The sequence below is a fragment of the Balaenoptera physalus genome, assembly GCF_965194825.1.
Source record: "Balaenoptera physalus genome assembly, chromosome: 5".
Classification (NCBI taxonomy): Eukaryota; Metazoa; Chordata; class Mammalia; order Artiodactyla; family Balaenopteridae; genus Balaenoptera; species Balaenoptera physalus.
Window position 1 is genome coordinate 18,365,959 of NC_138884.1, and position 26,640 is coordinate 18,392,598.

The 26,640-nt window shown below is 33.1% G+C and overlaps 1 protein-coding gene across 10 annotated transcripts in view; it reads left to right on the plus strand.

Annotated features, from left to right (window-relative positions):
• Window positions 1–26,640, plus strand: part of RAP1GDS1 (Rap1 GTPase-GDP dissociation stimulator 1) — a 163,446-nt gene that overhangs the window by 102,494 nt on the left and 34,312 nt on the right. For 7 of the 10 annotated variants that reach the window (XM_082461733.1, XM_082461729.1, XM_082461732.1 and 4 more), the window contains 3 exons: window positions 5,388–5,534; window positions 17,494–17,622; window positions 24,742–24,867. In XM_082461733.1, coding sequence (XP_082317859.1) covers window positions 5,388–5,534; window positions 17,494–17,622; window positions 24,742–24,867 — 402 coding nt within the window. The remainder of the gene's footprint in view (window positions 1–5,387; window positions 5,535–17,493; window positions 17,623–24,741; window positions 24,868–26,640) is intronic. The other 3 variants (XM_082461735.1, XM_082461736.1, XM_082461737.1) reach the window with 1 other exon arrangement.

Consider the following 26,640-nt stretch of genomic DNA (forward strand, 5'->3'; position numbering starts at 1 on the left):
AATTATATGTGAAATAGATTTTGCCTATCATCTTCTCTCTGTTTAGCCTGCATTTTGGACAGCTATTGTTTAATGTAGATTGGTCTTAATATTTGTTAAGTTCATGGATACCCTAAAAAGATTTTGGGGGGAAAGATACCCAAGAACTAGTCAGAAATGAATCTTTAAAAAAGATTCACAATTGACACCAAGACAGTGCTACTGTCTTGCTGAACTAAATGGTAAAGGTATTTCAATATACCTTTTTTAGTGTTTAATGAGGGAACGTTGAATTGGAATTCAGATTTCCCAAGTTTTAGTTCAGAAGGCTGATATTTAATCATCACAATTTCTTTAAGCAAAGTCTGAGTTGAGATATAAGAAAAACGAAATATGGTTTATAATTTATCTTCTTAATTCACTTACAGTAGTATTATCTCTAAAATACATGTACAAGAACAGTCATTTTTTTCTCTGTGTTCAGAGCCTTAGTTTTCATTTTGGCCATCAGTAACCCGAAAGAGCTTTTGTTAGCCTTATGCGCCATATCATCTTTAATTATGCCAGATCTCTAGCATTTACTATAATGTGCGTGTGCAGCCGGTGCACAGCCAGCATTGTTAATTAACACAGAGCATTTGTGCAGGATGCTTTTATAGAAAACAGAGTGAGTGAGGCAGTGCACAAATCCATGACAGTGTAACATGTTAAAAGTGAACTCTTTAATTGCTAAAACTTCTTTGAAAACACAAAAGATAATTTATTCAGTAGTATCTCCACAACACATACTTTTCTCGTGTTTTTCAATATTAATTTTTGACAAAGTTTAGATGAAGGCTTATTAGTATGATCAGCTCCTGTAGTTTATTTCTCTCGTGTAGTCATAATTTTCTGCGGTGCTGCATCATAATCATCACCACAGCAACCACTCCTGATGTCACAGAGGATTATTACTTCTGGTGGGAAATAAGTAGTTTGAGCAGATGAATGCATAAGGAATGAAGATCTTGTTATTATACAAATAAGTAGAGGGTGGGAGGAAAACATCAGATATGTATGTAGGCATAATTCGTTTAAAATAGAATTATGGTACTGAGAATTTCTGAGAATATGAAAAAAAGTGATGTTTAAACCATAAAAGTGGAAGGTAGCATGGAAAACATAGACTTTTAGATAATAAAAATAAATTATTTTTAAAAATTAATTATAGATAAAATTTGCTATTGCAAATTATCGGCCACTTTGACATACAACACCGTGCTGCTTCCCCAGTCTTCCTCCTTAGTCTTTTCAAAGATTTAAGCCTTCTAAATTCTCCTTTCAGAAAGCTGGTGATTATTGAAATGATAAAAAAAACAAACAAACAGTGTATTTGCTGATATTATTGTAAAGCTTTTCTATAAGCAAGAGTATAAAAAAGTTCCAGAATTGTGCTTATCCAGTCATATTATTACACAGGCTTGATAGTCAGCTTCTAGTAGCTACTTGGCTCTCTTTCCATTTTTTTCTTTCAAATTCTAACATGTATGCATCCATTTATCTCTCTCTTTTTCTCCCTCCCTCAATGTGAACTGTTTTTTTCCCCATGTACATGCTACATACTCTTGAACTAAATTAACTGTCTTATTGAATGTACAGAAAAGGAAACTGTCAGCAAAGACCTGCTCCTGTATATTCTGCAATAGGTTCAACCTCACCCATCAGATTTAAAAATCAAATAGCAGGAACTCACACACTGCTGGAGGGAATGTACACTGGCTTTGGAAGCCTGTTTGTCATTATCTAAAAAAGTGGAAGATGTGCAGATTCTATGAACCAACAATACCACCTAGGTATTATAAATAATAGCCCAAACCTAAAAACAACCCACGTAATAATCAGCAAAAGAATAGACAAATAATTACTATGTGTTCATACAATGACTATTGTACAGCAAAGAAGCATATAACAGAGTGGATGAATTTCATAAACATACTGTTGAGTGTAAGAAGGCACAAAAAGAATGAATACAACATGATTTCATTCAAATAAAGTTCAAAAAAAGCAAAGCCAAACCATATTGTGGTGGTTTAAACATTAAAAAAGAAGTAGGTGATTTTCTTTCTCACCTCTCCCTCTCTCTCTCTCTCTCTCATCCCCAAGGTGAATCATACTTTACCAAAATCTACCCTAAGGCCCCATCCATTCCATAAATATTGAGTGCCTGCTGTGTACTAGGCATTTGGGGAAAGATACAAGCAAATCTGAACGTAGGATATACTATAACCCATCAGATAGTTGTATTCAGAGGTTGTTTTTAGGTCCTTTCCTCAGCCTTAGCGTATAACTTGTACTTGGTAATGGAATACCAGCTTGTTCACATTTTTTTCTCATTTGTAAGGCATAATAAACATGACATACAAATTTTATTGCTTCCTGCTTTGGGCTACTGAATATCTTTTTGACTACTGAAGAGTAATACCACCTGTTAGATTTAAAGTGCAGTATCTCATTAGATTTAAAGCCCTGCTCTTACCTAGTGTGAAGAAAGATCATATTTGTGCTGGAAGCTACTTTGTGTGACAGGTCATCATTAAAGAATGTAGCAGGGCTTAAAGAATTGGTGGGCTGCACTTTCTCCAGTGGTTGGATACCTCATAATTTTGGAAAATAAAAATGTAAATTATATTTCTAGAAGTGACAGCTCAGGATGCTTCACAAATTAGAAGTCACTTATTATCAGAAGAGTTAAAAGTGAGCCTACATTCGGGGATATGAAAGTTTAGGATAAGGAACCTTTTGGAAATTATTTTTAAGTGAACAATAATAATACTCATTTTAATATCATAACATAAAGCTATAGGACTACCTTTACTGCGGAAACAGTTTATATGGACTTGTGTAATGACAGATGTTCTAATATGTATTTTAAATAATTTGTAAGATGCCTTTAAAAACTTACTGATTTTGGTAGAGTAAAAGAACACAGCATTATAGCACAGGGAACTCTACTCAATGCTCTGTGACCTAAATGAGAAGGAAATCCAAAAAAAGGGATATATGTATACGTATAGCTGATTCACTTTGCTGTACAGTATAAATTAACACAACACTGTAAAGCAACTATACTCCAATTAAAAAAAGCATTATTATTTATTTCTTTGCATCTTCAGATTCAAAGAATATTTTAATAAAATTCTCTTTGACTCAGATATCTTCTATTCTATGTGCTTTGCTTTTCTTCTCAAATTTGGTAATAATGTATCAGTAATTTCTAATGTAGAAATTGAGCTTATGCTCTTCAGCCAACTCTTGATAACACATAGCTATCTTGTAGTCCAAACAGGGCAGGGAGGGAGGAAGGGAACGAAGAAGGAAGCAAAGGAAGGGAAGTGAAATACTGTGGTTCTGAAACACAAGTAGGTAATTTGCTTTTTAATTGTAGTTACGTTCTTATTTATTGCATTATTAAATTTGATGAACACATTTGTTGAATAAATTTTATTAAAATTTATTGAATTATTTAATGTTTTGAATATTGAATACCTCAGTGTTGATAGGAAGCCAGCTTAGCTTTCTAAGCATATACGATTTATATTTTGAAAGCCCATATTTACTCAACAGTTAGAATTAAAAACTATTTGAGCTTTGTAATTTAGGGATGGGATATATATTGTATATGCATAGTGTTGAAGGTGTGAACCTTTAGATTTGTCATCCTAATATTTAGTTTTTTCTGACATGATCCACATACAAATTGCCTAACAATTTATATAATTTACATTTATGTTATTGGAAAAGAAAACTTTAGAAATTAGATTTCTAAATGAGATATGACCAATGTACTTGGCTGGCTCATGTGACTAGCTACCTTGGCACTTAAGAATTTTCTGTGATCTTATTAGCTAATTAGCATAGGGTCCTCTTCTGCATCTGTATAATCATAGAATAAAGCCAAGTGGACGTGGCACAAAACTTAAGTGAACAAAACTGTTTTGTTTCATTTTAGTATGGATTTCCTTAAAATTTTGCAAAATTATGAAGCTAGTATTTATGAAGCCCTGCTATATAAGTTGTGTGTGTGTATTTCTACCACAGGAAATGATATGTATTGTCTCATTTTCTAATATGGTTCAGCAGCAGTTATAAAGATATGACCTCAGTTTCAGTTCTTTTATTAGGAAAATGAAAATCTTTCATTTACTAACTAATTTCATAGCTGTAAGTCCTTTGTGAGCCATTTCTTTTACTGATCCTTTTGTTGTGCTTCTATAGCTGCAAGATCCAGTATAGCAGCCACTAGGCATTTTGACTCTTGAGCAATTGAAATGTGGCTAGTCTGAATTGACATGCAACTGTAAGTGTAAAATATAAAATACACTTGGATTTCAAAGATTTATCACAAAGCAGAGATGTAAAATATTTCATTAATAATTTGTATATTGATTGTGTATTGGAGTGATCAGTATTTTAGATATATTGGATTGAGTAAAATATATTACTAAAACTAATTTTTCACTTTTTATGTTTTTAATGTGGCTACTAGTAAATTTAAATTATGTAGGTAGCTCACATTTGCGGCTCTCATATTTTTATTGGATAGCACTGTTCTAGAGTCTATCATATTTTATATAAGGAAGTCAGATTCAGAAAGACATAGTCTTTCTTTCATCTCTTTCCAATTCTATGTTCAAGGGTTAGAAAGTATTTTAAAGCAGTTTATATGTTCCAACAATTAAATGACATCTGTTCTATGTAATGTAGGTGTACATATAATAGAAGGTATGTCTGACCATTTGACCACTGGTTGTAATGTTGAAGTGTATTGGTGTGCTCGTGAATGGAGAGAATAAGGAAAAATGAAACACAAACTACTAAGAATTGAAAAAGGGAACATGCTTATGTACTATTGAAAATGTCAGTAAAAGACCCTAGTACTAATCTTTAGGAATTACATATTGTAATCTAAAATTATACTGTGTTGCAGATGGTTATCTTTGGTAATAACTGACTTTGAAACCACTGATAGAAAGATACATTTAGTGGTTTCCAAGCTGAGAAAAAAAATATTCCAATGGAATATTAGTTCCTATTTTTTTCTCTTACACAGAGTTGTCATCTGTGAAAGAGGAGGCAAAATATTTCACATGTCATAGTCATAAAATCTTAGGACCCACAGAAGTTCTTTAAGTTCCTATATGATACCAATGAGAATAATCATTTTTCTCCTAAAAAGTGATTGTCTCTTTTCCCCATCCCACCCCCATTTCCATGTTTATTTGTTTTGTTTTCCAAAAAGTCATATTTAATGCCCTACTTAGGTTTATTTAATACTTACTAAATAAGGAATAACTGTTATGTTTTGTATTTGAAATTGTAAGGTACCTTTCTTTTTTCTTTTCTTTTTAATTTGACTCTTTGTTTTACAGATGAGGGCAGAAGTGCAGTTGACCAAGCAGGTGGTGCACAGATTGTAATTGACCATTTAAGGTCACTGTGCAGTAAAACAGATCCCGCCAATGAGAAGCTCTTGACTGTCTTTTGTGGCATGCTGATGAACTATAGCAATGAGAATGGTAAACAAAATTGAAAACTTGCTTTATCTGTGGGGGAAAAATTAAAAATCATTACTGTAGTATAAACCAAAACTATTTAGAAAAATTATGAACAAAGCATTCATAAGTAGCATATAAAATTAGTAATTAGTCAACATTAAATAACAATGTTTAAAAATACAAAATGGTCAAATTTACTAAATGGGACTAATTGTTGAAGGGTTGTCCATGTTAATCAATACCAAAAACAAGAAACAACATAATGGTATGGTTTAAGATTTTTTGCTATGAACATTTAAAAAATATACAATGTTAAAATACCTTCATGTTTATTACTTTATATTAATACCAGGAGCAGCTTTAAAACATAAACACTGTCTATATAAATAGAATTATTTTCTCTAGATACTGGATTTACTTATAACAATAAAAAAACTTTTAATGAAATCTGGCCTTAGAAAAATAAAGTTCAGATATTTGATTTTAGAAATTTAATAAATACTTGTAAACAGAAGTTTCTTTTCACTGTAAAACATTCTTAGAACCCAGCAACAAATAACGTCAATTTTCAGATAGCCTATATGGTTGTTAATTGAATGAACATAAGAACAGTGAAACGAAGGCTTCATTGTACTTTTAAATGTCACAAAAAATTCATCTATCTATTCTATGAATTACTGCATGGTAAAACGCTCAAATTCTGGTAGGTTCCTAGAATTAATACAAATAAGGTCTTTCTGTGGCTTATTTCATCATGGCATTTTAAGTTGTAGTCTCTGGCAGAGACCAATTTTACTTGTATATTGAACATGTAATAGTATTCTTTCATGTGTCCTAGAAACACATGGCCCTTTAGGTATATTTTTTATTTCTTCATGAGTCCAAAGAAATATTCTCAGTAATTAAAAAAAAAAATAAAAGGTAAACATTGATGACAAATGGCTACTGACATTTGACCTTGGTGTTAGTGACAACAGCAAATGGTGGGGACTGAGCCCTGTCCCATTGAAAGGGGAGAGCTACTACTCTCCTCTAGCCAGTTGCTTCTGTGTGGGCAGTTTGGAAACATACTGCCAAATCTTTTCATCTGGTGGGAAGAGGAAGCTAGAAATTTAACTTTTCATGTGACATCTGTTTTTTAAATGGTGGATTACATTTGCTTCTTTAGCACTGTACAAGCTAAACAGAATGTGTCCTCAGGTCACATCCTTTCCAAGAAACACCAGTTTTAAACTTATGAATTAAAGTTATCCATTATAATAATAAAAAATAGCTCTTATTCATCAAATGGCTTGCCTGTTAAACTTGAGCTAATAACAAATGTAGTCTTTATAGGGTCAGTAACCTCTATTTTTCTTACCCTCTGGTGGAATAATTTTTGAAGAGAAAATGTCCTAAATATGAACAGGAGAATTCATCTATCTGGGTAATCTACAAAATGAACAGTCAGTTCCTAAATAATTGAAATTTGACCATAATACACAGGTATCTGAACTGCATTAAGAAATCATTGGCCAGTTGTTCTTGTCACTTCCTTTTTCTTCAGCTTCATTTAGGCTTGGACACCTGAGAAGGTGGGACAAAGCTAAGTGGGAGAATGGTTTAGAAAGACAAGTGAAAGAAACTAGTTGTGAAGTTATTATGGCAGCTTTGGATATAAAAGAATTAGGCTTGTTATGCATCTAAACTAGTTGTTTATCCTTTGAGGAAGTTCTTCAAAAATCTGTACAAAAGCTTATCAGATGGCAAAATGGTCTTCAAAAACATCACAGTCTAATCCAAAGGAGATTGTGATTGAATCTCTATAATAGGATGTCACACTGTGTAGGGAGGTATACTGAGAAGGTAATGTTAGCAACACGCAGAGTGCACGGTCTAAATGCGTGATATATTTCTTTTGTAAGGGTAGATTTTTTTTTTCCCCTGGTGTGCAAGTATTCCCAAGAAATAGCTTAGATACTTTAGAAGGCTATTTTAACTTTTCTCAGAACATTATGCGAGCAGTGGTGTTTTTGTTCCAGTATTCTAAAAGCTGCAATTTGAATGCAGCTTTCAAAACTTATTAGATAAAATAGAAGTAAACTTATCTTTAGTATTTTAAAGGAACAAATGCCAGACTTGTAACGATCTTTCCTCTGCTTCCTTTTACTTTTGTCTGTCATGGGGATCATAGTTTGTGAAGTGGTTCTTTTTCTCCATAATGCTCTTTAACTTAAATTATATCCTTTTTTGTTTTGCATAAATATTAAGCATCTTTGTTGTTGTATCAATTATTTACTTACTCTTTTCTTTAAAATATGTGTTGAAAGACTTTCCAACTTAATGTTAGGTCTTCTTGGTTAACTTAAGATCATTTGGTATTGATCCTGTCCATCTGTCTGAGTCACTGAGCCAAAAAGCAGTAGAGCCTTTTGAAACTCAGGAGGTGCTTTTTATTTGCACTGATAAATGAAATTCCTTTTTATGTGTATTTACTATTGAATTCCAGTACACAAGCCTGTGCTAGTTTCTGAGTAGAATAGTTGAGTGATAAATACCTCCTTATTACTCTAACCGAAAAATTAACTCTACCCTTGGGCCCAATAACTTAAGCCTCATTTGTAGTTAGGGAGTTATTCTTTAGCTTCATAGATAAAATTTTTTTAAACAGAGAGAGGTAAGAAAGTGCTGAAATGGTAACAAAGACCCACCAACATAGTTTCTCTAATAAGAACATTTTCAAATTGTTTATTAGTCCTAAAGGTGACTTGGCACCAGGCTGAGACTTAGGATATCTTGATTCCTGTCCATATAGTGGACGACTCTGAGCATATCAAATCTTTGAACACATTAAATAGGAAATCAAGTTTCTTAAACACATGCCAGAAAGATAGCTATAATGAAAACACTCAGTAAAGGCATTTTTATACCCTTTGATAAAACTGTATAAAGCTCAAGGTTCATGAGTTTTAAAACTTTTGAACCAGCTCAAGACTTTAAGCTATGAGCTAGATATATTCTTTTGTTTCCCCACTGGTGAAGCAATTAAAACTTTCTATATTCAGACAAGTAAGTTTGGAATATCTGAATAGAAAAAGTTATAATTGCTTAGCTAGAAAAGTTGTATCAATAATATTGCTAAATAAAATCATGTTTAAATAGAATAACAAACAAAACTTTGTTTAGTAAAAATCATTTCAAATTTTTCCTTTGGGGAAAAATCATACCTGTTTTTCACATGGCGAAAAAGCACTCTTCAGTCCTGTGGCCCTCCAAAATATTCTGAGTATTTGACAGCTGTGGTTAGAGACAAGCGTATTGACAGTTCGATGTTCAGTTTGAGGAAATGTGAACTTCCTGTATTTTCTTTATGTAGTTACAGCAGGGGTCCCCAACCCCGGTACCGGTCTGCGACGGCCTGTTAGGAACCGGGCCTCACAGCAGGAGGCGAGCAGTGGGCAAGCAAGCCCTTCTAAAGTGACTAACATAATATACACAGTCTATGATGGGCTTCTTCATGTGACCAGTATCATATATATGATATACGTATGTGTATGTGTATATATAGATATATGTATATCCATATGATTTTTACAAATAGAGCTGATTTTTCTGTGGTATCTTAATAACTCCTTATTATCGAAAGAGTAATTTCTCTTTTTTTATGGTTCCTGAAATCTCTCTGCGATACTATCATGATAATTCTCACATTTATTTGCCACACGGACTTGTGATAACTGAACTATGGTTGAAGGGAGGCCATCTGTGTGATTTAAGAAATGCAGCTCATGGAGTATCAGAGCATTTTAACAATTGAATTTAAGTATTAAGCCCAGTACTTAACTTCAGTTGTTTAAAATAGGCCTGTAAAGTATCTTCTCTCCTCTAATTTAAAGATCACTTAATATGTAATTAGTTTTAGCTCCTTTCATTTCAACCAGCAGTTTCCCAATTCTAATAATACTCTTCCTAGTGAACTCAGCCAGTAACTTGGCTTACTTGATTTTTCTTCATGTTTAAAATAGGAAGAATAGAAATTAATAAGGAATAATCCTGATTAAAAACTAAAAACGCACTTTGGCCTGAGCTACTTGTTTATGTTTTGGTATTTCTTCATTATAGGTAAGAAAGAATACTTCCTAGATGTTAGATGTTTAGAGAAAGATTTGCTTTGCATGAGTGAGGAACTAGTTCCAAAGTTTACTTACTGTGGGTATAAGCTAGTTAATAATTCCATAAATTTCCTAAGCACTGAAGACTTTTTGCCTAACTTTAAGGGGAAAAGACAAAACAAAGTGTGTTTTTACAATTTATTGTCTTTTTTTCTTAATTATATTAATTTTCCTATATACTATTTTCATGTATTTTTCTGTTCATAAAGGCATGGGAGATGTACTTTAAGTTATATCTTTTGAAGCCTGGTTTGTCAAATTAAAGTACTCTAGTATGTTAAGGTGTGTTAAAGACTTATTGTACCCCTGAAAAGTTTTTAGGTTTTAAAAAATAATAATATTAGAATTCTTTATTTACTAACTGCTGTTCTCTCTAAAAAATTTCTGAATTTTTACTATTTGTCCAACAGAGCTTTCTAATCAATCTGAAGTAGGTTGCACTCATGAAGTTCTGCTACAAATGTCATTTTAAACAAATTGTTTTATTGACGTACAGAGCAGTTAGTTGTTCTTGTGCCTCCTGCTAATTCTGCCTATTAAATTTGACCAATTAGACTAGGTTAGCTCTTCATCATAATCCTCCTAAACAATTACTATAATAATGCTGTTATTTAATGGACGGGCTAAGAACTTGGTTTTTAGTAGAGGTGTACCAAATGCATATTTTGGTTTAATTCCACATAGACAAGTATTAGCATTAATATTCAGCTTTGGCCATTATAGAATGAACTTCTGAATGCAAGAATTGGAAATTTTATCACAAAAAAAAAATGAAATGATTGTTATAGTTTTTTTTGTTAATGATTTAAAGTTTGGCATTATATTATAGAAATAATACTCTTTGCAGCATTTTCAGCTTCTGGATTATTTTTATAATCATGACAGTGCATTTAGCATTGTGATACTAAATAATCAATTTTAACTGAGAACAGTGGAGTAACAAAATATGTTTGGGGTTCTTTATTCTCTAACATGTTTTTCTTCATTTGCTTTATGTCTTGATTGAAGATGACTAATCATGGATGTTATTGAATATTACTTTCAAGAATTTTCTCATAGTGAAAATTTAAAGAGACAGAGTTGGCTTTCTGATTTTAACTCATCCTCATAAGATGTAAAGAATTCTCAAATTGGACTTTTTCCTGAAAGATTCATGGCCTGAATGGAATTAAGTAACTAAAAATCAAAAACAACTCCTAACATTTATCTTATTTTTTGTTGTAAATTATAAAGAGAGTAGATAATATAATCTCTATTATTCTGCCTTGATTTAATTTTTACATTTGTGTAGCTTTCACCCTCATTAGTTATTGCCACATTTTAATATTGCAGTATAAATACACATTTACATTTCAGCTAATAGAATTTCAACACGTGAAACACATTGGGAGATTTTTCTCTGAACATGAAATGCTTACCTATATTTAAAAATGAATATTTAGATAGTAAAGATAAAACTGAAAGACCAGGCCTTGTTTTTATTTTTGATGTTACACTGGTTGAAATATGATGGTATCAAGCACATGATCATTGACTATGGACAAATTTGTCAGTGATAGAAATGACATTGAAGTAAGCGTTCAGGTGTTTGACCTTCAAGAGCTGAGGCAAAAGCCAGAGATGAATAATGGATTTTGGCCAAATATCAGTGCATCTTTAATTCAGACCATTTAAAATATTCATTCAGTGAGAAGCTCAGGGCAGAAAAGTATCATATGTAAACTAACTTGTGTAAAAATTAATAACCCTGTTTTCTAACTACAAGTAAGTCTAGTTAACAGCAAACTGCCTATATTTTATTTACTGAAAAAAAATTTTAATTAAATATTTGAAAAATGTTTCTTGGAAAGAAATTAGAAATCTTTGGGTTATATAGATATTTCTTGTTAACACAGTTTGTGTGTTGCAAATAACTTCTATGAATTTTTAAAGTGTAAAAAATTTAATCATAATAATGCTCCAGGGTAACTAGTATTATTTGGGTTTTTGTTAAAACCAGTAAATCCTTTTGTAAAACAGAATTTTCATGTTTTTAAACGCATATGATTATAAGAAATACATGTCGTCTGTAAATTAACCTGGCAATTAGCTCAATTTGCTATACAAAAATTTAGGCTTAAATTTATACTTACTATAGATGTGGCCTTTCAGCAGTGCCCTATGAGAGCCGAGACTGGATTTATTTCTCCCAATAAGAGCTATGTAAGCAACAGCTGGAAGTAGTCCTCGTCTAAAAAAACAAAAAACAATTTTAACTTTTAAAAGACCAGTTTGCTTCTGAGATGAAAGCACAGCGTTTTCTTAATCAGAGTAGATGTATATGTAGAAATTTTTGTAGCAGTATTCATTATAACAAGAGTTGATCTGTAGTAAATAATTTAACCTGAAGTGAGTCTACGGAAAAAGTTATCTGCTGGACTAAGACATAATCATTCTAGATGTCATTGGATTGAGAACAGCAAATGGGTAGGCCTCTTAATAATAAAACATTTTTCCTTTCTCTTGTGATTTGCTTTGAGGTTTTCCGTTGTTGCTGTGTTTTACATCATACTCACTCACGTACTTTCGTCAGTTATCTCTAGAACTTTTACGAAAGGGAAATTTTGCTCTGTAGAGACTTTTATTTTCAGAACCCAGAAAAAAACTTTTTCATTTTTTATTGTTAACTTTTAGAAAGCAAGAAATGTGTAAATGTATTGTTTTTAAACCTCTCATATTCTCAATACTAATGAATCTTGATTCTCTTTTTTTTTTTCTTTGAAATGGCTGTTTGTCATGGAAATGTATAACCTGGGTCTTAAATTATAGAGGTAATCTGGGTGCAAAACATATAATGCAGGTTTTGTGTAAAGAGGCCTTTCAAAATCATTGATTTGAAGTTAATTTTAAACAGCTTAAATATTTTTGGTTTTATATCTCAGCACTAGGTTTAGAATAAAAATTCTTCACTTTCCTGATCAATCAACAAAAAGATAGTAAGTCATAAGTAACTGAAAAGGAAGTCTTTACTTGTACCTGCACATGTGTATGTATAAAGTTTTTAACCACAAACCATCCTCTTGGTTGCTGTATTTAAGTCAGTTTACTTTTCAACATTATAATAGATAGAGCTGCAACTTGCTTCAACTTGCAAGTTCTACTTCACTGTTACCTCATTTCTAATTTTTACTTTTTATATATATTTTTGGAAATATAGATGTGCCGTTAGTAAAGGGCAATTTTCTTCCATCTTTATGATGCCCAAATGATTTTTATCCAAATTGTATTAGAACTTCTCATCAGGATTTACATTTGCTTGTTTTTATTGTTTCAACTGTATATAATTAATTTGACTGTAGATGAGGTTTTTATGCAAGTCTGTAAATAGGAAATGTTGTACTCTTTATACTATAAATAATATACATACCAAATAGACATACTAATGTAAAGACTGTATATTTTGAATTGTGTGTGTGTTATTTTGACACAGTTTCATCATTAAGTCCTGTTTATCAATAAGCTTATTGTCTATAAGGGCCATTTCTTAGGAATAAGATAAACGTGTTATAATCTTCTTAAGAAACCTATTCTTTTTAGTAATTGATCAACATAACTTCAGTTGAGTTACTGCAATTCTTGGCATACATTTCTGGACCTATGATCTATACCAACGTTTTAAACATTAAACTTAAAACTCAGGGGGAAAAAGGTTCTTCAACTTGAGATCTTCTCTCCAGATCTCCATTCTTTGGAGTTTCCATGTGTGTGACCTGAAGAACTTGGAACCATTGAAATTCAAATGTAGGTAGGTAAGTGTTCCCACCAGCGCATGCGTTGATTGCCTTATATTTCTTTGTATATGCATCTGTATTGCACCCCCTCAGTGCCTTTCTTCCTCTTCCTCCCCATAGATCATGCAGGGCCTGTGTCATCTTGATATTATGTAATTTTGTAATTCTGTATTTTGGTCAGTATTTGTCTGTGTTGTGTGTCAGGAGCAATTTTTTAAAGTCTTCAGACATTTATGACATTGTGCTGTCTAAAGACTGTCTTTCACACATAAGTGTTTGCTGTGTATGGGCCTTGGTTGCATTTTTGTGAATTGTGTTTGTCGAGCTCTGACAACATTCCCTTGGAGTTGCTGGTATTCTTTGAAGGATGCAAAAAGTCTCAGTCTTGAATTATGTTGCTTATTTTCTCAAATCTAGAGAATGTGAACTATTTCTGATTCTAAGGATTTCTTCCAGTTAGTCTTTAATTTAAAAGTCATATTCCTGATACAATTCACAATAGCATGAGTGTCAGCTACTATCCTTTGAAGTCTATTCAAAGCTTTCTTTGGGCAATAAGAAAAAGTGATACAACTTAATCATTTGCTTCCAGCAATAAGTACTAATACTAATTTATTCCACACAAACAGGACCTCTACTTAACCCTCAAAAAAACTATTTATTGATGACATAGTAAGTTGTAACTGAAATAGGCAAACAGATCTAATTATGAAATATTTTCCTAGGCTTAAGTAGAATTTCTACTCACATAAGCAAAATGAGATGTTCAGGTGCTTAATTAATGTTATTTCGCTCAAAGTATCTGAGCATCGCAATCTAGGATTCCTACCGTGCTTTTAATTTTAATTTTTTTCTATTGTCACATCTGCCAAGCATATCATTGAATTTCAGAATCTCTTTTTCCATATTGTTTTTTCCAATTCCTATAAAAATCAGGTAATCTGTTGGCAGTGGTTCTTAAACTTTTGATCTCAGGACTCTTTCAGACACTTAAAAATTACTGAAGATCTCAAAGAATTTTTGTTTATATATATGGGTTATATCTATCAATATTTACTATATTGGAAATTAAAGTGAAGACAGTTTTTAAAATTATTTAGTATTGCATTTTACTATCTTAACCTACCATTATAGGTTAAGATAAATAGCATGTTTTTATGAAAAAATAACTTTAAAAAATTTTTTTTAAATTGTTGAGAACAGCATTTATTTTACTGTGAATGTGTGATGGTAAAGAATACTACTACTAATACAATTTGGTGCCACTGACTGCGTTCATTCTAATGCCCCAGCAGTTTTGCCCACTAATTTTTTTGTACCATCAGTGCAAATGTCAAAAATCTTGGTATTTTTATGAAAGTAGTTTTGACCTGGTGATCTTCTGAAAGGGTTTTGGGGACTCCACTTTGAGAACCATGTTCTAGGATGCTTGCTTATCTTGAAATGAAAATTTTTACCAACCTGTTTGAGTAAAGTTTTATTCCCTCTTCTGGGCCTCCATTATCAAAGGAGAATGACTTGCCTGTAATTGGTATGAACAGATTTTAGAGTTACTTGAGTATAATTTTTGTTTTAGTTACCATCATAGAAATGGATATAAAAGAAAGCACCCGAGTGGTCCAAAATGAGGTCTGTCCATTGGATGACTATATATTTTTCTCTTTACTTGTGTGTGGTATGTGTGTTGTATGTGAGTATACAATCAGTTTGGCTCCTGGGTAGCTTGAAAACACATTTTCATGAAGCAGTGTGATTTTCATGAATTACGGCAATTCACACCATATGCCATTGGGCTATGCTACTTTTTCTGCTGATCTACCACAATTTCAAATATTACTGCTTCAATTTGTATGCCACAGATTGTATGAAACTCTGTAATATTTCTTAACCTTTTGTCCCTCTTATCCCTGGAACCAAAATTCATAATATTGTAAAATTAGAGAGCATTAGAGATGCTAAGTTAAGAGAACATGAAGAACATCTAAGTGGCATTCTCCTGTTGAGTTACCTCCTTCACAAATTTTGTTATTCCTCTAATGTCCCTGGACTGTTGGATTTTTATAGTTTGGACCAGTAGTACTGAGGGGGTGTGTGATGCTTACATATATGCAAACATATAGTGGAGTCTGACTCACTCAATGCATGCGCTAGTGCTCACGCTTACGTACCTGAAAATTAATGATTCAGTAGCTCTGCGGTATTTGAAGAGGTAGTCAAAATGAATAAATAAATAAATAAAGTTTAAAATACTGCTAAAGAACAAGAATCTGCAGAGGTGGTCCAATAGTAAGGAACTCTATCTACTGGTAAGTAACCAAAATAATTTCTAATTTGGAAAGCTTCTTGGTACATGATCTTTAAAAATACTATAACCACGTTACAATATTCTACAAATATAACACACAGGTAGAATACTATAATAGATATAATACTATAGGTATAACAAGTAATTTGCCTGTAAGATAATATAAGTATTGTGAGTCATTCATTAATTACTAAGTTGTAGAGTTAGAAAAAAATATTTAGCATCAAAAGCATAAAAACAAATCATTTAGTTGAATATGTTCTTTTATATCTACTTTTAGAACAGACTTCATAATTCCATTGCAAATTTTGAAATTGTTTTAGACTATTTGAACTCTAAATGTAAACTTAACTTTGTCTCAGGCCTTGTTTCCTATTCTTGTTTTGGTAATAGACCCCTTTCTAGTATAGATGGTCCCCACAACCAAGCCAGATAATATCCATAATTACCGTCAGTTTTCAGGGCTGATAAGCCTCTGTTGGCTGTCTCTTCATAATTCACTCTAAAAGCAGGAAAAATTAAGTACAGAGACCTCCGGGCAAGTAATCAATTGGCATGTGAGACAGCTCAACCTTGCCTTTATGTTCTTTCCTGATGGTTAAGAACTATGAAGAGTGACAAAGAGATTAGTACGCAGACTCCGTCAAGGGATGCATGCTATGAGGAAAATGTGTTCTGTAAGAAACAGATTTTTAATCTTTAGATTCCAAGTAGGTAACTTAAAAGAATTTGGAGAAAATTATTAACTTGAAAGTGGCATATAACTTTTAAAAGGAAAAGAAAAAAAATTTGAAGACATTCCTTTATCTTTAGATGAACCAGTTATTAACAGTAATAGTGTTTTGCATAGGCATGTGAGTATTTATGTCTTTCTTCTTAGCTTATTCTAAGAGGCAGTACTTCTGGTTTTCATTTTGGTTTATTTACCTTCAACTCTACTGCTACAGGTATTCTATTATCATTGTTCATGAAGAGCCATTGTGGAAATCCAAGGTATATTAAGTACTTTAAAACCAATTAGCTTCTTAGAAAATGAAGGCAAGCAGTGATGACAAAGCCATATTGACCTCATTCTCTTTACTTCTCAAGCCAAATTTTCTTTTCTTTACTTAGATGATTGTCACTGTTATTAAATAAAACTTTGAAAAGAAAAATATTTTAAGTAACCAGATTTTTTTTCCTTGTTAAAACTACTTTCCTTCCTAACAGTCATCAAAGAACACTCTGCTGCAAATAAACAATAATCTGTGTGTGTTATATACTTTTCATTCTTTATTATGAAGCAACTATTTTTAAGGGATTCTAAGATTTTTATCATCTTAGTCTTTATTAAAATTGCTTTTTTTCTTACGCTTTTCATATACTCTGTGACATCCTGTAATGCAAATGTTACTTTGTCTAACCTTTTAACTTAAAAACCAGTGGTGGTGTTTAGTTATTTATACATTTTAAAACCTGCTCTGTAAAGATATAAGACCATGTTTTAAAAAAAATTAGTGATTTGACATCTTATTTGAATTATTTTCATTTCTAAATTTCTTTTAATCATTGAAAAGTTTTAAAATTCAACTCTTCTGAACTAATGTCTTAAACATTTTCAAGACAGTTTTATGAGTGGACTTAATCTTGCTTTACTCTAATTGAAGTAGTGTTGAGTTTGCAATAGGGAGAATAAGAGATGTTTTCTTCTTACTAATGTCCATTTAATACATAAACACTTTTTTTGTGTTTTGTTGTTTTTTTTTTTTTTACAGATTCCCTTCAAGCTCAGCTTATCAACATGGGTGTTATTCCTACCTTAGTTAAATTACTGGGCATCCACTGCCAAAATGCAGCTCTTACAGAAATGTGTCTTGTTGCATTTGGCAATTTAGCAGAACTTGGTAAGTCCTAGTCATGAGTCAAAAATGTAATTAACTTATTAATGTACTTATAATAAATGTTCCTTTAGAGGTTAACCTGGGAATCTGTTTAGATTATATTAGTTTATTTCTTTGAAGCATTGTAGATACATTGTTTCAGTGTTAAAAAGTGTAGATCCAATTACATCTTAGGATTGTATTGTTTATAATTGGAGCTAGTTTGCTTTCCTAATTGTTTTATGTATTAAGGTTTAAAGTTTATACTTGTATACTATTTAATGGAATTGAAAATTTAAAATGATCTCCACTTGACTTTAGTATTCTTAACGTGAGGGATGGTCTTAAAATCAAGTATTGTATTTCCAGGGCAAAAATAAGGACCTCATAATTTATTACATTTTGTATAAACTCTTTGCTTATCAGGTGAAAAGGAATCTAGCAGACTAAGGTTCTTCCCTCTCTTTTTACAAAATCCAAAAAAATAATAGAGAACTTTTTCATAAGAATATGTTTGTAACAGGATTTGAAAAAAATATGAGAAATCCTTGAAAATCAGATGGCGGGCAGAAACAGACCAGGGCTGGCAACACAGCCCAGCCCTAACAGAGGGAGGACTGATGACCCCAGCATGCCCATCTCTTTTCCCTGTTTTATTTTTCTCTATATCATGTATGTTACCCTTTCTTCTTTTCTCTCCTCCCTCCCCATAATTCTTGATAGAAAGTTACAACTCCTGGTCTAAATCTACCCCACAACCATGTTCATAATAAATTGTTCATCATGGGGACAGTGAAACCAAATGATGTTTCATCATAGCTAAAATAATAGCTACATCAAACGAGTAAATCAATTCTATTAATATCCCCATTTTATAAATAAATAAGCAGAAGCACCAGGGCTCTAACCTTGGTTTTTCTAACTGAAAGCTCATCTCCTTGCACACTCATATTAAAATCTTGATTTCAGTACTTTACTTTTGCTTTGACTTCAAGTTAAGGGAATAGGGATTATCTATCAGAGTTAATTTTTAGAAGTCATTTTTATTCAGTGGGTCATCTCCTGGCATTTGTGAATGTTTCTTGTCTTCTCTTCTGCTTTTTTCTTTTTCATACTGTCTCATTATTTCCATCATTCAAGTAAGACCAAGAATGAAAGAACATTCATTTACTGTTTTACAAGTTAGTTTCCGTTATTAAAATGGAATGTAGGAGTTTGTGTTTAGTATAGTTTGTAGAAATAAAACAGAAATTATGTTATAATCCCTGATAATGTCATAACCTTCGTAACAGAGACAGACACCACTTAATATGAGTTACCTGTGTTAAGGTGTCAGGATTTGTTTGGGAAATTGTATAGACCACCTCGATTCTGCATACAGGGAGACCTGGGTCTGTATTAAAAGATGGATATGCACCCAATTTAGTTTGGCCCAATTCCATACTCTGGTCCCAGCTGTTACTGCCCTTACCCCATATGGAGAAAGAAAGTATAAATGAGAAATACTTCTTTATTTACTAAGACTTCTATAGTATATATCATGAGTCTGTTATGCCCGTGTAATAGCTAGTTTATACATCAACACTGAAATAAAACATGTATGCCCCAGGATACATGTTTTCTCTTTTCAGTGTGGGCTTTATTGCCCATGAGTTAGCAAATCACCTAGTATTATTTTATTGACACAGGTAAAGATCAAGATCATATCACATTCATATCACACACTTCTGAATATGGCATATCATTAAATGCTAGAGTTACTTTTTGTCAAAATTTCTTAATAAAAATGTTAAATAGCAGAAATTTGTGTGGTTTTGCTCACTAAAGATATAATATAAAGACAAAATATAATATAATTAAACAACTGCAAACTATTTCATAATTGGGGGCTGAAAAGGAATGTGCAGCTCTATCTTTTTATTCTCTTTCAGTCCTAGTTTATGTGCACACATAATTTTTCTATATTCACAATTATAGCATGAATCCAATTTTAAAGTTTGCAAATTTATTTAACATTATAGATTAAGCAGAATGGGATTTTTTCCCCTTTTTATTTGGCTCCACAATCTTTTATAAATAAAATTGTCTGCTTAAAATATTAGTATTTTGGGGGGTTAGAGATGTTAGAATGAAAATCTGCACTTACTTTCACTCCCTTCTGGAAACCAACTAAAACTACAACAAAGAGATTCTTTTTTAAATGCAAAACCATCAAGGAAAAGGAAGCAGGGACCAAGTAAAGGGGATAACACAGAAACTTTTTAGAGCCTGGAAAGAAAAGCAAGCAGTAACTCACTTAGCAAAACTTTGAAATCTAAATCCTGAATTGGAAAACCAAGAACTAACCAGTTTGCTCCTTGGAATCTTCAAAAAGTTTAGGATTTGGTGGCATCAAGATTTCTAAACCTTCTTTCCCTTCCCACACTGTGGTAACTAGCCCTTCCCATCTAAGCAGAAGACTGTGTTTAGTCTCTGGAGAGACTAAAAATACAGGGTTTGTACACTGGGGACATCAGACTAAATGAAGTAAGAGGTACCAGAGTACCATTCTGAACACAGGTTAAGTGAAGGTGGGTATGCTGAATTATCCCATTTGTCCTCTAGAACATGGACTTAAAGATACTTATGTTGGAGTTTCTCTACAAAAGAGCCATCTGACCTACAGGGAATCTTCAGTCAACAAGGCCACTCATAGATTGGCATTGACATATATACACTAATATGTATAAAATAGGTAACTAATAAGAACCTGCTGTATAAAAAATAAAATAAATAAATAAAACAAGGCCACTCCTACTCACAGATCCTAATCAGTTTTTAGAGCCCAGTTAATCAGTGGCAGACAGCTAGAGAGGTGAGGACAGCCTCTAAATGGAAGATAAATAAACAAAAAAAGGTAACTTGGAGGAAATAGAAACTCTGCAGGATGGGGGTAGGGGAAACTCGAACATGCTCAGATAAATGAGAAAAATGCTGTAATCAGGAAACTAACAGGATGCTATTTTTAAAGAAAAGGAACAAATGAAAAAGCTAGAACATTAAGAACAATAGCTAAAATGAAAGGCAATAAAATGTATGGAGAAATATTTATAGATATAAAGCAAAAAACAAGGATATGGAAAGTAGAAGCGAAAATACAGATAGAGGATCAGACAAAGAGTTCTAGAAAGAGTTAAATAGGAGGAAATGGCCAAATAACTCAAGTACCACAAAACTAAAGTATATATTTCTCCAGATTAGAAGAATCTGTCAAATGCCTAGCCTAGCAGATGAAAATTAGGCCCCCAGACCATGGCACATCAATATGAAGTTTTAGAATAATGGAGACAAAGAGAATACTTTACAGACTTCCAGAGAGAGGGGAAAAAGTTACATTAAAAAGATTGTGAATCAGTAGACATCAGATGTATCAAAACAACACTGGTAACCAGAAGAAAATGGAATATTGCCTTCAAAAATTTGAGGAAAAATTATTTCCAATATAGAATTCTATATGCAAACCATCAGTCAAGTCTGAGGTTACAATAAGGACATTGTCAAACATGAATGTCTCAAAATTGGTATCCTACATCTTTCCTGGAAGCCACTGGAAGATGGATCCCACCAAAACAAGGGATATAAATAATAAGACTACATAGGAATCAGGAAACAAGAGATCCAACAGGAAAATAGGAGTTCCTAGTAGTATGGTGACATGAGAGCCCCAGATGGCCTATTTTCAAAGAGCAACCAGTCCAGATTGGGGAAATTCTTTACGAGATGAAATTGATTGAACACCTAAAGTGAACGAGCTTATTAAGAGAAAACTAGACAACTGATGGAGAGTTTGGAGTTGAACTAATGTAAGTACATTGAAAACTAAGTAAATGAGAAAAAAAAATTCCTGGGAAATAAAAGTAATTCCAGGGCAAATGAAATAGTGTATCATTGAAACACCAATTATTGAAATAACCAAAATTACAGTATAATTACATTGAGAAGATGGAGGGTATTGTGGAGACAAGAAGAAAAGAAAGCTAGTGCTTCATCTTTCATAGTGGGAAGTCAATCAAAACTTAATATAAATACGTTATTTAAAGATTTGGAGGTAAATACCAGTGAATTAGCTAAAAGAGCTTTATGTGCTTATTTCTGAAGAAGAAATGGACAAGGGAGACTCGATTCTGCCGGTAGTGTAAGTATTAGGACTAACTCTTTAAACTCATATATAATTTTGATAAAAAAAATAAACTCTTAGGAAATAAGCCTTCTTGCTAAAGGTCTGTTAAGGATCCATGGCATTTAATTCAAATATAATGTCCAAATCATAATTCACACTATCTTTTCTCTGTATCCACCTGCAGGATAAGTACAGGTTTTTTTCGTTAATTCCTATGTTAATCACAGTGCATTGTTTCCTTGTGCTGGCAAATGACCTGAATTACTTAGCAGCAGTGATTTGGTTTCAGTTTAATAAGTGGAAGAATAAAATATGGATTGGAAAAAAGAGTGCTAGAACTGTTATTTTTTGAAAAGAGTAATAGCACATAACTAGATAAATGATGTCTATCTACTTCACCTGTGATTTTATGTTTCATTTTATTTGAAGAATTGTCTGAAACAGAGGAGTAACCAGCAGCGTTAAGGAGTTAAATCAAACTAACCTCCTTTTAGGGTAAGGTGGGCTGACGTTTGTAAACTATGATTTCTGAGGGTTTAGGTAGCTTATTAGAAAAGACGCTTCACCCATACTCCTTTTTTTGTGGCACTAAAGAATCCTCCTTACAAGTCTTGGAGTGGATTCTCATCATTTTGGCATAGATCTGGTACATGTGCCAAAAGCAGTGCAACAGTGCAGTGACTCAAAACTGTATTAAGCCATATAAAAATTTATGTTTCTCCATTTTCTTTTAAAGTTGAATTTGTAATATTTTTTATTTGATATTGGCAGAGATTTACCAGAGACTAGAGAGCAGAATATCGTTCTTACATTCATTTACTTGTTCTTTCAGTCACACATTCATGCAATCAATAAATTTCTTTTGAACACCTGCTCTCTACTGGGCACTATACTGTACACTGTATTTATGGTAGTTAAAATACTATACACCGTCCGTGCCCTCAAGGAGCTTATAGTTTAGTGGGTGAGATGGAAATTTATTTTTTAAATGAGTTTACAAATAAATAAGCATATTATTTTAAATTATGATAATTGCTAGTATGAGAAAGTAATTGAATGGGGTAAGGAACTAATTTAAATGACAGGCATAGACTCTAGGTGGGAAAGAGCATTTTCAGACAGTCAAAATTTCAAAATATTTATCTCCTATACACAGTACATAGTAGCTTTCTCAGGAAGCTGCTGGAGGATGCCTCCACCAAAACTAAAAATGTGAAGGTGAAAGGACATAGATAATAGAGTATCTGATACAGGAGGGAGAAGAAAGCATCCATCAAGGTAATGAAAAAGAAATTCCAGGATGTCAGCTGTGCCCCACAAACATGGAGAGCAACCAATCTAGGTTGGATTTGGTCAGAATTCTCTGAAAGAAACTTCTAGATAAATTGATAGGATATCTGATGCAGTGAAAGAAACTGAGAAGAGACTTGGAGAGAAATGGAATGGATTCTGGTTGTATTTTGGAGGTAGACTGATAGACCTTGGTTATTCTTTGGATGTTCAGTTGAGTGAGAACAAGTGAGCAGTGACCCCCAGGTTTCTGCCTGCATGGCAGATGGGTAGGTGGCATGTTCCTTCACTAAATTATGGAAGTCTGGAGGAAGAACAGATTTCAGGGGAGTATCAAAAGTCCGCTTTAGACATGGAGTTTGGATGCTAGAGAGATATTCAAATGGAGACGTCAAATGGCCAGTTAAATAAATAGCCTGGAGTCCAAAAGAGGGCTAGAGATATGATTATATAAGCATCAACATATAGGTGCTATTTTATGCTATGGAAGAGGTTAGATTGCCTAGGGTGAGAGTAAGCCTCAAAAAGGTGAGAAGGCAAAGGATCAAGTCGCAAGGAACCATAATAGAATTTATAGAGGTCTGGTGGAGAAGGAGGCACAAGCAAAGGAGACTGCAGAATGTAGAGGTGGGCCAAAACTAGTTTGAGGTGGGTTTAGGAATGCATGTGAGTTGAGAAAGTAAAGACAGTGTATGTAGACAATGCTGTCAAGAAACTTGTTTGTGGAAGTGAACAGATTGGATGGTAGTGAATAAAAGTGGTGTAAAGGGAAGGTGTTTGTTTTTAATATTGCTATTTTTCTGTGAGAAATATTAAAGCACATTTAAATGGTGATGATGAGGCTCTAGAGTGAGAGGCTGGAGACGGTGAAGAGGCAAGAGGGAATGAGGAATTGGCCTTTAATAGAAAGACATGTCAGGGGCTTACCTGGTGGCGCAGTGGTTAAGAATCCAACTGCCAATGCAGGGGACACAGGTTCAAGCCCTGGTCCGGGAAGATCCCACATGCTGCGGAGCAACTAAGCCTGTGCACCACAACTACTGAGCCTGCGCTCTAGAGCCTGTGTGCCGCAACTACCGAGCCCATGTGCCACAGCTACTGAAGCCTGCGTGCCTAGAGCCCGTGCTGCGCAACAAGAGAAGACACCGCAATGAGAAGCCCACGCACCGTAACGAAGATTAGCCCCCGCTCGCCGCAACTAGAGAAAGCCACACGCAGCAACGAAGACCCAACGCAGCCAAAAATAAAATAAATTAAAAAAATAAATAAATTAGAAAGGCATGTCAGGAAGAATGCAAAAGTATACCACTGTATTGGTGTAAAGACAAGTCATCTTTAATTCAGCCATGTAAAATGCAGTCTGTTATGAGTAATTTTTCTTCTTTGACTAAAACCCTTGAAACTATGAATTTATAATAGTACTTTTACTGTTGCTATGATTACCTATATGTAATGCTAGTGAACATTTATTTTATAGCCTTGAATAAAATTGGGCCAGAACATTTTCTTTAAAGACTTAGATGTTTTTCCTCTTCAGGGGCATTTTAAAAAGTGGTTTTGATTGTTCCTGTATTTGAAGAGTGTTTGTACTTATCAGTAATGGTAAAAAATGACCAAATATTGAAGGTAATAGAAAACAATTTCTGGGCTTAATTTTGTTTGCTTACTCTAAATTTTCCTCTTGTTTTTTGCAGAGTCAAGTAAAGAACAGTTTGCCAGTACAAACATTGCTGAAGAGCTGGTAAAACTCTTCAAGAAACAAATAGACCATGATAAGAGGGAAATGGTGTTTGAGGTTCTTGCTCCATTGGCAGAAAACGGTGAGAAAATAAATGCATCTCTTGATTTTTGATCATGTAGGCTTTTTCCATTTTTTTCTAATATTATTTAATTGCCAGCTATTTAACTCAAAATTCTTTTTTTTTAATTAATGATGTGATAAGTTTTATTTGGGGTATCTCTAACTTCAGCTACATTATCTACTGCATAACTATATCTACATTGGCCAAAGCTACTTTCCAAGTTTCTTTGATTTTATAATCTTGGCAAAGATGGTTCTGTATCTTACACATTCTTATGCCAATCTGGAAAAGGCAGCCGATAGGCTGAGCTCCACTTATGTACCCTTGCAGGGCAAAAAGGTCATAAAAGTTGGAGTACCAGGCCTACCAACAGTGTGAACACCGGTAAACTATTCCTGTCTTTGAGCAAAAAATCTTAAGGGATACACTCTAGGAATAAGAGGGAAACAGAGTAAGCAAACCATCCCGTATAAATAATTTTTCAAATACAGTGTCTAGCACACAATCAAAGAGGACCAGACACATGAGGAGACAAGACATTTTAAGCAAGAATCAGCACAAAGAACAGGCAACAACAGCAAATCTCCAGATACTGGAATTATTAGACATTGACTCAAAACAGGTATGCTTATTATGTTCAGAGAGTTAAAAGCAAGCTTAAAAATTTTGGAAGGAAACTAGAAACTATAAAAAGTGGAATGAATAGCAGATTTGAAAAAGAAGCAATTGGAAATTCCTGAATTGAAAAATACAACCAAAATTAAGAACCTAATAGATGAGTTTAACAGCAGATTAAATATAGTTGAATTAGAGAACCAGTGAACTGGAAGATAGATTGGAAGAAAATCCAGAATGAAATACAGAGAAATAAAAGAACCAATATACATAAGAGAGAATAAGAGGTACAGAGTATAAAGTGAGAGGGTCTCATATACATTTTTTGGAGTCCCAGAAGGAGGGCAGATGGGAGGGCAGAAGTTTGAAGAAATTTTGTCAGAACCCTTACCAGAAATCAAAGTTCAAACCCTTACCAGAACCCTTACCAGAAATCAAATCAAACCCTTACCAGAAATTATGAAAGATATCAAAGATTCAAGAAGCCCAAAGAATTTAAAACATGATAAAAAGAAATACACATTTCGATACATCATATTGAAATTGCAAAAAAAAAAAAAAAAATGACAAAAATTTTAAAAGTAGCCAGGAAGAAAATAGATTACTTTAAAAGAGGCAAAAGTTTGACAGCTAACTTCTCGACAGTAGCAATGAAAGCCAGATGACAAACATCTTCTGTGTGCCGAAAGAAAATAAATTCAATCTAAAATTCTAAACCCAATGAAAATACCCATCAAAACTGAAAGCAAAATGAAGATATTTTCAGGTTAGAAACTGTGAAAGTTCACCACCAATATACCCTTACTAAAGGAAATTATAAAGGATGTTTGTTAGAAAAAAGGAAAATGATTCCAAAAAAAAAAAGGAAACTGACTCCAGAAGGAAGGTTATAGGTGCAAGGGAGGAGAAGGAAGCAAAAAACCCCAGTAAATATGTATGTAAACTCATGAACGTTGACTATATAAAATAATAAAAATAATTCACTGTGAAGTATATGTGTATAATCTAAAATACACCACAGAATGAGTGTATAAATCTGGAGGGGGGTAAAAGTAGTTAAAGAGTCCCAAGACCCTTGTACTACATGGAAGAAAGTACTATTAGATTCTGGTGAATAAATGATTTCAAATTTTAAGGTGAACTAAAATAATTCTTAAAACCAGTGTGTAACTACCA